Here is a 12,667-nt window from a genome sequence, read left to right as displayed (position 1 = left end):
ATTATCTGAAGTTATTTTTATTATTGTAGACTTATTTTCGTTTATTTTTTCACATCTCCAATTTGGATCCTTTGATTAACCATCCTTCATCTCTTTTAACTTGAGTCATTTTCAAAATATGTTTTTAATTCTTTGCTTATTCGCTAAGAAAATGTCTATTTGTGTTTATTTTTAAGAGGCTAAAATGTATAAGCAGGATGATTGCAAAGCACAATCCAATACCACATAATCTGTATATGCTGACTTTTTTGCATTTTATGAATTAATGTTAAATAAATAGAAATGATAATATTTGTTGTACTCACACTTAAAGAAAGATATCCAGGAAAAATTTCATTTGCACACGTTTCCAGAAGGAAAAAAAAAAAAAAAAGGTCTAACAATGTTCTAGCATAGGATGAAGAAGAAATTTAAAACATCAAAGCTTGTACCTTACAAAAAATAGTTTTATGTCTTTTCCTCAATGTTGCATTTAAATTTATCAAAATCAACAAAATATTTGATAAGACATTATCTACTTATTTTAAATTTATCTTGAAATATATTTGTAATTGTATTAGTTGATTTGCTACTCAAAACGAACACGAGGTGGAACCACTTCTTTTTTCCTATTCAGACACTGCCTGTGCGGATCCGCCCACAGTAAAAAATGCTCATATAGTGTCGAGACAGATGAGTAAATATGCATCTGGTGAGAGAGTACGTTATGAATGTAGGAGCCCTTACGAAATGTTTGGGGATGAAGAAGTGATGTGTGTAAATGGAAACTGGACAGAACCACCTCAATGCAAAGGTAGAGTGTTATATTTCCTTTAATATTTTGGGGGAGTATAGCAAGGTTAAAATATGTTGATTTAAATAAAAAGAAGTAATTTTTATTAATAGATTTTTCAAATGCAAATAAGATGATTGATGGTGCTTAAAATTCAATTCTTCTTGTGAACAGAGCACAAGTAATAGCGTATATTATTTTCGAGAAAGATTCGGCCAAATTAAAAGACTTGGAACCTGAAAAAAAAAGTATCTTAAGCATTACAACACTTAGCTCTTCTCAGGAATACATGTAATAAAAGATACATTATGTGCATTTGACAGTCATAAGTGGTGTGCATTCTAAGATATGGAATAGGCAGTTGAAGAGAGATCATAGATTGTGATATAAATATGGGCATCTTCAGTATATGGATTTTATTTCAAGGTGTGTGACTGACTGTGTTTATAAAAAAAAAAAGTCTAATCACATATTCCTGGGTCATTCTAATATGTAGACAAGAAGTAAGGGAAACCAACAAAGGAAATTGTATCTTACCCACTTTTATTTTTTAAAATTAATGGTTTTTTTTTTTCACTATTTTACTTAGACTCTACCTGTATTTTATATTGAAGTGAGTCTTCCATTCATCATCTGTTAACTGATGCACTTGGACCATTTACACTTAGAATAATTATTGATACATAAGACTTAAGCCCCTGTCATTTATTTGTTTCTGTCTGTTTCCTCTCAGTTTCAGTTCTATTTCCCTATTCTTCTGTCCGGGGAAAATTATTAAGGAGATTAATTTTGATTCATATGTATTGTGTATTGTTTTTGATTGTATCTCCTGTATAGCTTTTCTCCTCCTTTTAAAAAATTGTTGCTCTAGCTAATACTATATACATGTAATAATATATTACTCTCTACTGGTACTGACATTAAAATCTTCAATTGGAATATGGAAACCATATTTTCATGTAGATTCATTTATACTCTCCACATTTTAAGTATAAATGCCATTAGTATTTTCTGTACATACATTGAGCACCATATTAAACTCATTTGCTTCAAACATCAAACATAATGGAAAAAGTTATGAGGAAAAAGATATCCTGTTATATTGACTCCTCTTTTTATCCATTGTAATATTCTATTTTTTTTCAGTATCCTAAAGTCTCAAGCTCTTACTTTTATCATTTTATTTTAATTTGAAGAATTCCTTTATTAATCTTTAGGCATAGGTCTCCTGGAGACAAATTCTCCTGGTTTCCTTGTCTCTAAGAATGTCTGTATTTACCCCTTTACTTGTAAAGAATATTGTCACTGGATATAAAATTTGAAGTTGACAGTTCTTTAAACACTTGAAAACTATACCACATGATTATAGATGAAAAGCTCACCATCACTGCAATTGTTGATCCCCTCAAGGAAAGGCATGGATTTGTATAGTTGCTTTCAATATTTTTTCTTTTTTTAAGTAGTTTTTTAAAAAAATGTATACTGCTATAAATTCCAGTGTGTTTATAATCTTTGGAGTTCACTCAACTTCTTAAATATAAGTTTATGCCTTATGGTAAAAATGGGAAGTTTTCAGGCATCACTTTATTTATGCATTTTTCCAGCCCAATATTCTTTCTCTTCTATTTCTGCATCTGCATTATTTGTTGTTGTATTTTTCTGACTGTCTCAGCTCAGCTTTTTGTTTTAGTCTATTTTCGGAGCAGGAAATCTATATTGCTCTTTGTTCAAGTTCACAGATTTATTTGGCTGTCAGCTCCCAATGTATTATTAAGTATATTCATTGTTTTAAAATAATTTTTATCATGCTTTTCCATTTTATAATTCATATGGGATTTTTAAAAACCATTATCAATTTAAAAACCTCTGTCCTTTAGTGTTACTCCAAAGAATGTTGAATATAAAATAAGAAACTTCCTCTGTCATAGTTTTCTATGTTTAACATATATTTATTCAGAAAGACATTTCTTAATCCTTTTCTACTGTAAGGAGAATATTTGGTAATGTTTTATGTGTTCTTTCAGTAAGGAGAAAAGAACTTAAATACATTACTTCCAGTTTAAAGGGTTAAAATTTCTTCCAGGATTCATTTCTTTCGCCAGAAATCACAAAACTGTTGATATTATATAAAGTGCTGTGTTTGTATTTACCTTACTTGAACTCATAGTTTGATTTTCTCTCACAATAAATCAAGTGATGAAATGATGTTTTTTAGATTCTACAGGAAAATGTGGGCCCCCTCCACCTATTGACAATGGAGACATTACTTCATTCACACTGTCAGTATATCCTCCAGATTCATCAGTTGAGTACAAATGCCAGGACTTGTATCAACTTGAGGGTAACAAGCGAATAACATGTAGAAACGGACAATGGTCAGATCCACCAAAATGCTTACGTAAGTACTTTAATATCCACATGGACCCAGGAAAAATCAATGTGATGAGTCTGAAATTTCACTCTTTGTAACAAAATAATCACAGATTATTGAACAACCATTCTGTTGAATGCTTGCCTACCAAATATTTATGTTAGAAAGTAAAGTTTAGAAATTTTTCTCTTTAAGGCTGGGCGCAGTGGCTCACATCTGTAATCCCAGCAGTTTGGAAGGCCGAGGTGGGCAGATCAGGAGGTCAGGAGATCGAGACCATCCTGGCTAACATGGTGCAACTCCGTCTCTACTAAAAATACAAAATAATAATAATAATAACTGGGTATGGTGATGGGCAACTGTAGTCTCAGCTAGTCGGTAGTCTGAAGCAGGAAAATGGTATGAACACAGGAGGCAGAGCTTTCAGTGAACCAAGATCGTGCCACTGTACTCCAGGCTGGGAAAAAGAATGAGACTCCATCTCATTAAAAACAAAAAATAAAGAGAAGTTTAGAGAAAAAAGAGTAAAAAGAAATGAACAAAATCTCCAAGAAATAAGGGACTATGTGAAAAGACCAAATCTACATCTGTCTGGTGTACCTGAAAGTGATGGGAAGAATGGAACCAAGTTGGAAAACACTCTGCGGGATATTATGCAGGAGAACTTCCCCAATCTAGCAGGACAGGCCAACATTCAAATTCAGGAAATACAGAGAATGCCACTAAGATAATCCTTGAGAAAAGCAACTCCAACACACATAATTGTCAGATTCACCAAAGCTGAAATGAAGGAAAACATGTTAATGGCAGCGAGAGAGAAAGGTTGGGTTACCCACAAAGGGAAGCCGATCAGCCTAACAGCAGATCTCTCAGCAGAAACTCTACAAACCAGAAGTGAGTGGGGGCCAACATTCAACATTCTTAAAGGAAAGAATTTTCAACTCAGAATTCCATATCCAGCCAAACTAAGTTTCATAAGTGAAGGAGAAATAAAATCATTTACAGAGAAGCAAATGTTTAGAGATGTTTTCACCACGAGGCCTGCCCTACAAGAGCTCCTGAAGGAAGCACAAAACATGTAAAGGAACAACCGGTATCAACCATTGAAAAAACATGCTAAAATGTAAAGTCCATCGATGCTAGGAAAAAACTGCATCAACTAATGAGCAAAAAACCAGCTAATATCACAATGACAGGATCAAGTTCACACATAACAATATTAACCTTAAATGTAAATGGACTAAATGCTCCAATTAAAAGGCGCAGACTGGCAAATTGGATAAAGAGTCAAGACTCATCAGTTTACTGTATTCAGGAGACCCATCTCACATGCAGAGACACACATAGGCTCAAAATAAAGGGATAAAGAAAGATCTACCAAGCAAATAGAAAACAAAAAAAGGCAGGGGTTGCAATCTTAGTCTCTATTAACACAGAATTTAAAGCAACAAAGATGAAAAGAGACAAAGAGGGTCATTACATAATGGTAAAAGGATCAGTTCAAAAAGAAGAGCTAACTATCCTAAATATATATGCACCCAATACAGGAGCACCCAGATTCATAAAGCAAGTCCTTAGAGACTTACAAGGAGACTTAGACTCCCACAAAATAATGGGAGACTTTAACACCCTACTGTCAACATTAGACAGATCAATGAGGCAGAAAGTTAACAAAGATATCTAGGAATTGAACTGAGCTCTGCACCAAGCAGACCTAATAGACATCTACAGAACTCTCCACCCCAAAGCAACACAATATACATTCTTCTCAGCACCACATCACACTTATTCCAAAATTGATCACATAGTTGGAAGTAAAGCACTCCTCAGCAAATGTAAATGAACAGAAATTATAACAAACTGTCTCTCTGACCACAGTGCAATCAAACTAGAACTCAGAATTAAGAAACACAATCAAAACTGCTCAAATACACGGAAACTGAACAACCTGCTCCTGAATGACTACAGCGTACATAATGAAATGAAGGTAGCAATAAAGATGCTCTTTGAAACCAATGAGAACAAAGATACAACATACCAGAATCTCTGGGACACATTTAAAGCAGTGTGTAGAGGGAAATTTATAGCACTAAATGCCCACAGAGGAAAGCGGGAAAGATTTAAAATTGACACCCTAACATCAAGAACTAGAGAAGCAAGAGCAAACACATTCAAAAGCTAGCAGAAGGCAAGATATAACTAAGATCAGAGCAGAACTGAAGGAGATAGAGACACAAAAAGCCCTTCAAAAACTCAATGAACCCAGGATCTGGTTTTCTGAAAAGAGAAACAAAATGGGTAGACTGCTAACAAGACTAATAAAGAAGGAAAGAGAGAAGAATCAAATAAACACAATAAAAAATGATAAAGGGGATATGACCCCCAACCCCACAGAAATAGAAACTATCATCTGAAAATACTCTAAACACCTCTGTGCAAATAAACTAGAAAACCTAGAAGAAATGGATAAATTCCTGGACACATATACCCTTCCAAGACTAAACCAGGAAGTAGTTGAATCCCTGAATGGATCAATAACAGGCTCTGAAATTGAGACAATAATTAATAGCCTACCAACCAAAAAAAGTCCAGGACGAGAGGGATTCACAACCGAATTCCACCAGAGGTACAAGGAGGAACTGGTACCATTCTCTCTGAAACTATTCTAATCAATAGAAAAAGAGGGAGTCCTCGTCAACTCATTTTATGAAGCTAATATCATCCTGTTATCAAAGCCTGGCAAAAACACAACAAAAAAAGAGAATTTTAGACCAATATCCCTGATGAACATCTATGCAAAAATCCTCAGTAAAATACTGGCAAACCGAATCCAGCAGCACATCAAAAAGCTTATTCACCATGATCAAGTGGGCTTCATCTCTGGGAGGCAAGGCTGGTTGAATATACTCAAATCAATGAATGCAATCCAGCATATAAACAGAACCAAAGACAAAAACCACATATTATCTCAAGAGATACAGAAAACGCCTTTGACAAAATTCAACAGCCCTTCATGCTAAAAACTCTCAATAAATTCCGTATTGATGGAACATATCTCAAAATAATAAGAGCTACTTATGACAAACCCACAGCCAATATCATACTGAATGGGCAAAAACTGGAAGCATTCACTCCGAAAACAGGCACAAGACAGTGATGCCCTCTCTCACCACGCCTATTCAATATAATGATGGAATTTCTGGCCAGGGCAATCAGGCAGGAGAAAGAAATAAAGGGTATTAGATTAGGAAAAGAGGAAGTCAAATTGTCCCCGTTTGCAGATGACATGATTGTATATTTTGAAAACCCCATCGTCTCAGCCCAAAATCTCCTAAAGCTGATAAGCAACTTCAGCAAAGTCTCAGGATACGAAATTAATGTGCAAAAATTGCAAACATTCTTATACACCAATAACAGACAAACAGAGAGCCAAATCATGAGTGAACTCCCATTCACAATGGCTTCAAAGAGAATGAAATACCTAGGAATCCAACTTATAAGGGATGTGAAGGACCTCTTCAACGAGAGCTACAAACCACTGCTCAATGGAATAAAAGAGGACACAAACAAATGGAAGAACATGCCATGCTCGCATATAAGAAGAATCAATATCATGAAAATGACCATACCACTCAAGGTAATTTATAGATTCAACACCATCCCCATTAAGCACCAATGACTTTCTTCTCACAGAACTAGAAAGAACTACTTTAAAGTTCATATGGAACCAAAAAGGAGCCTGCATTGCCAAGACAATCCTAAGCCAAAAGAACAAAACTGGAGGCATCACGCTACCTGACTTCAAACTATACTACAAGGCTACAGTAACCAAAACATCATGGTACTGACACCAAAACAGAGATATAGACCAATGGAACAGAACAGAGGCCTCAGAAATAATACCACACACCTACAACCATCTGTTCTTTGACAAACCTGACAAAAACAAGAAATAGTGAAAGGATTCCCTATTTAATTAATGGTGCTAGGAAAACTGGCTAGCCATATGTAGAAAGTTGAAACTGGATCCCTTCCTTACATCTTGTACAAAAATTAATTCAAGATGAATTAGAGACTTAAGTGTTAGACCAAAGCCATAAAAAACCCTAGAAGAAAACCTAGGCAACACCAATCAGCACATAGGCATGGGTAGGGACTTCATGTTTAAAACACCAAAAGCAATGGCAAGAAAAGTCAAAATTGACAAATTGGATCTAATTAAACTGAAAAGCCTCTGCACAGCAAAGGAAACTACCATCAGAGTGAACAGGCAACCTACAGAATGGGAGAAAATTTTTGCAATCTACTCATCTGAGAAAGGGCTAATATGCAGAACCTACAAATAACTCAAAAAATTTATGAGAAAAAAACGAACAACCTCGTCAAAAAATGGGCAAAGAATAGGAACAGACACTTCTCAAAAGAAGACATTTATGCAGCCTACAGACACATGAAAAAATGATCATCATCACTCGCCATCAGAGAAATGCAAATCAAATCCACAATGAGATACTGTCTCACACCAGTTAGAATGGCAATTATTAAAAAGTCAGGAAACAACAGGTGCTGGAGAGGATGTAGAGAAATAGGAACACTTTTACACTGTTGTTGGGACTGCAAACTAGTTCAACCATTGTGGAAGACAGTGTGGCAATTACTCAAAGATCTAGAACTGGAAATACTATTTGACCCAGCCATCCCATTACTGGGTATATACCCAAAGGATTATAGATCATGTTGCTATAAAGACACATGCACAGGTATGTTTATTGGGGCACTATTCACAATAGCAAAGACTTGGAACCAACCCAAATGTCCATCAATGACAGACTGGATTAAGAAAATGTGGGGCTGGGCAAGGTGGCTCAAGCCTGTAATCCCAGCATTTTGGGAGGCTGGAACGGGTGGATCACGAGGTCAGGAGATCGAGACCATCCTGGCTAACATGGTGAAACCCCGTCTCTACTGAAAAAAATACAAAAAACTAGCTGAGCAAAGTGGCGGGCGCCTGCAGTCCCAGCTACTCGGGAGGCTGAGGCAGGAGAATGGCGTAAACCCGGGAGGCAGAGCTTGCAGGGAGCTGAGATCCTTCCACTGCACTCCAGCCTGGGCAACAGAGCGAGACTCAGTCTCAAAAAGAAAAAAAAAAGAAAATGTGGCACATGTACACCATGGAATACCATGCAGCCATAAAAAGGATGAGTTCATGTCCTTTGTAGGGTCATGGATGCAGCTGGAAAACGTCATTCTCAGCAAGCTATCACAAGAACAGAAAACCAAACACCGCATGTTCTCACTCATAGGTGGAAATTGAACAATGAGAACACTTGGACACAGGATGGGGAACATCACACACTGGGGCCTGTCCTGGAGTGGGGGAAGTGGAGAGGGATAGCATTAGGAGATATACCTAATGTAAATGACGAGTTAATGAGTGCAACACACCAACATGGCACATGTTTACATATGTAACAAATCTGCCCTTTGTGCACATGTAACCTAGAACTTAAAGTGTAATAAAAATAAATAAAAATAATTTTTCTTGTTATATTTATATTTTATTTTAAAGCATTTTGTTGACATATAAAAATATATTTTCATGTTTGACAATATGCTGTTTTGCTATATTTATACTACAGTGATAACTGTAGTCAAATTAATTAGCACATTATTCATCACCTATGCTTGCCATTGGGTGCAGGTGGGTGTGTGCGTATCTGTGTGTATGTTTGTGGTGAGGACATTTAAAATCTGCTTTCTTACCAATTTTCAAATAAACAATACAATGTTATTAGCTATAAATATCACTAGATCTCTGTGTTTGATTCCAAGTTCTTATTCATATTATAGCAGAAAGTTTGTACTCTTTGACCAATATCTTAATCAAACAAAAGCAGCAATGATAAGTTCTAAAATGCAGGGATCCTAAAATGACAACTGATGTAATGAATCTTTGATAATACACCTCTAATTCTCAAGCATTAAACATAGAACTTCATTTTCACATCGATTACCATTTTAACTTTATTTAAATCAATATGATGTTTTTACATAGTCAGTTTGGATAGTATTTTGAGAAATAATTCCTCAACCATCCTGAATACTTGAAAACCTTAAAGTCTATGAAGATTTGCATACTACTTAATGTTTTATGTTTACTGTTTTCCATTTCAGGTGCGTGTGTAATATCCCCAGAAATTATGGAAAAATATAACATAACATTGAAATGGAAAGCCGAAAAGAAACTTTATTCGAGAACAGGTGAACCAGTTGAATTTGTGTGTAGATCTGGATATCATCTTTCATCAAACTCTCACCCATTGCGAACAACATGTCAGGATGGGAAACTGGAGTATCCAACTTGTGTAAAAAGACATTTTCGATCATAAAATGCACACCTTTATTCAGAACTTTAGCATTAAATCAGTTCTCAATTTCATTTTTTAAGTATTGTTTTACTCCTTTTTATTCATTAGTACATTTTCGGGTTAATTTGTGTAAATGTAATTATAATCTGAGACCGGTGGCTCTCATCTTTAAAGCACCATATTAAAACTTGGAAAACTAACTGTTGTGTCTAGTTCATAAAATTTTTGTGGCAAGAAATTAGATGCAATTTTTCAGACTTTATTTCTGTTCATCACTCTTAAATCTCTCAAAGCTTCCTTCATAGCTTCTGAGGCTCATTATTTTACTGTAAATGGAAAATATATGATTGCCTCTCATTTCCAAATTATATCACTTTACAAAGAGGTAAAAACCAAGTCAAGTCTCAACTCATGTTGGTAATAAAATAAAAGTAATTACTATTTATCAATACATAAATTCACCAAAACTGATGAAATGTAGATACTTCTATCAGATGTCAATCTAGCACACATAATAATGCAAACTAATCATAAAGAGGAATTAAAATGTAATTGGGTATATGAATATTATGACATAAACATACAAAAAATAAAAATATAGCATCAGTTATAACACACTTGTGTGCACTCACCTGCAAACACGGAAACACAATACTTTTGCCCTGAATTAATGTTTTAGAAAAAATATTGCCAGTAAATTTAAAACTATAGATAAACGTGTGTGTGTGTGTGTATATATATGTGTGTGTGTGTGTGTGTGTATATACATATATATGTGTGTGTGTGTGTGTTTAGAGATAGTAGGGGTAAAAGTTATGGTTTAATTCCTTTGTATATGTCAGCATTCTCTGAATTTCCTACCTTTAACATATATCAGTTTTGAAACAAAAGCACAATTTATTTTAAAATAATGAGTCTAACAAGCAAGGCTGTGCATGTTGAGAATGACAAAGATGTCATCGGTAATGATCTTAACATCAAATAGCCTCAACTATATTTGGAGTAGAAGAGTTTTGAGTTTTGGAAATTTCAATAGTAAGGTTCTGAAATGTAGTTTTTATATTCATTCATTTTAATCAGTACTAGTTAGGTAAAATCATTTTTGACTAGGAACATTTTAAACTCATAAAGGAGGTGAAGCCATTATATGAAAAGTAAAGATATCAAAAATACAACACAAATATGATTTAATTCTACCTTATTACATCTTATTGTATAAAATCAGGTGGCTTATATACTTAGGCTGTCCCCTTGTTAGTGATCCTGATTTAGATAAATTTCTTGAGTTGAGGAAAGCCAGATTTCAAAAATCTCAAGGACATTTGTTATAATTAGCAAGTTATGTTGACAGCAATGTTAACACTTAGGAATATACATTTATTCCTAAATTGTTTTAGTACATTTGGGCCACTTTAAGAAATTACCATAAACTGGCTAATTTATAAAAACTAGAAATTTATTTCATACCGTTTTAGAGGCTGAGATTTTCAAGCTTAAGATGCCAACTGATTTGATGTCTTGTAAGGGCTTGCTCCCTGTTTACTGGTGCCTTCCCGCTATGGTGCCTTCCCACTCTGTCCTTACAATGTGGAAAGGGCAGGGGAGTTCCATGACTCTTCTTTGTAAAAAGACTAATCCAGTCTCTGAGGGTGGAATCCTCATGACCTAATCACCTAAAAAGGACTCACTTTCTGATACTATCACCATAGTGATGAGGATGTAACATACAAATTTTGAAGGGGCACTACCATGCAGACCATAGCACAGCATAGGGATAAACAAATAGGTTCCATGTAAATGGAAACCAAAAGAAAGCAGGGTGGCTATACTAACATTAACTAAAATCAAATTTTAAGTCAAACCTGTAAAAAGAAACAAAGAAGGTCATTATATAGTAATAAAGGAGTCAATTCACAAATAGATTGTAACTATTGCAAGTATATACGCACTCAACATGGGAGCAATGAAACCTATAAAGCAAACATTAATACATCTAAAGGAAGAAATAGACAACAATGAAATAATAGTAGGGGACTTCAATACCCCACGTTCAACAATGGATAGACAGTCTATACAGAAATCAATAAAAAATTGGACTTGAGCTATATGTTAGAACAAATGGACCTATCAGACCTACATAGAACATTCCATTTGACAACAGTAGAATAAACATTCTTCTCAAGTACACAAGGTATAGTCTCCAATATAGATCTTATGTTGGGCCACAAAACAAGTCTTAAACATTTTTAAGAAGATTGAAATTACATACAAATTTTTTAAGCTTTGTGATATGAAACTGGAAAACCACAGCAGAAGAAATGTTAGGAAATTCACAAATACATGGAAATTAAACATGATCCTGAACAACCAATGGAGCAATGAAGAAATTCAAAGGGAAATTTAAAAATATCTTGAGACAAACAAAAATGGAAAAGCAACATACTAAAAAGCATATGATATGCAACAAAAGCAGCTTAAAGGGAGGTTTAGAGACATGAATGACTCCATGAAGATCCCAATAAAGCAAGTATCTTTGTATCTCTGGAAACTAGAAAATGAAAAAAAAAATTTAACCCAAAGGTGGTGGGAAAAACAACAACAACAACAACAACAACAGCAACAAAAAAAAACAATAAGGTACAGAACAGAAAAAAAAAAAAAAAAAAAAAACAGGCTGGAAAAATAATAGTGAGGATCCACAAAACTTGAAGTTGGCTTTTGAAAACATAAATGAGATTGACAAAACTTTAGCTGAACTAAAACAAAGAGAAGGAACAAACAAATAAACTTATAAATGAAAGAGGAAGCATTGTAACTGATAACACAGAAATACCAAAAACCGGAAGAGACCACCATGAACAGTTATATGCCAACAATAACTGTTGGATAACCTAGTGGAAACAGACACATTCGTAGCCACCCACAACCCGCTAAGATTACTGAAGCATAAAGAAATACAAAATTAATACAGAACAGTAATGAGTAAGAAAAATGAACAAGTAATAAAAAGTGTATCATCAAGAAAAAAGAGAGAAAAAAACTAGTGGCTTCACGACGGATGGAATCCTAGCAAACATTTAAAGAATCAACACTAATCCTTCTCAAATTCTGTCAAGAAATTTAAGAGTGAACTCTCAATTTTATTATATGAGGTTG

The 12,667-nt window shown here is 34.6% G+C and overlaps 1 protein-coding gene across 1 annotated transcript in view; it reads left to right on the top strand.

The window, feature by feature from the left end:
- Positions 1-9,711, top strand: part of LOC105550779 (complement factor H-like) — a 65,610-nt gene extending 55,899 nt beyond the window's left edge. Inside the window, exons 12-14 of the mRNA XM_011995800.1 lie at positions 617-793; positions 2,988-3,170; positions 9,318-9,711. Coding sequence (XP_011851190.1) covers positions 617-793; positions 2,988-3,170; positions 9,318-9,532 — 575 coding nt within the window. The 3' untranslated portion in view covers positions 9,533-9,711. The remainder of the gene's footprint in view (positions 1-616; positions 794-2,987; positions 3,171-9,317) is intronic.
- Positions 9,712-12,667: the final 2,956 nt, after the last annotated feature.

This window comes from Mandrillus leucophaeus, unplaced genomic scaffold (genome assembly GCF_000951045.1).
Source record: "Mandrillus leucophaeus isolate KB7577 unplaced genomic scaffold, Mleu.le_1.0 Scaffold1132, whole genome shotgun sequence".
In the NCBI taxonomy this organism is placed as follows: Eukaryota; Metazoa; Chordata; class Mammalia; order Primates; family Cercopithecidae; genus Mandrillus; species Mandrillus leucophaeus.
This window is presented reverse-complemented; position numbering and strand designations above follow the sequence as displayed.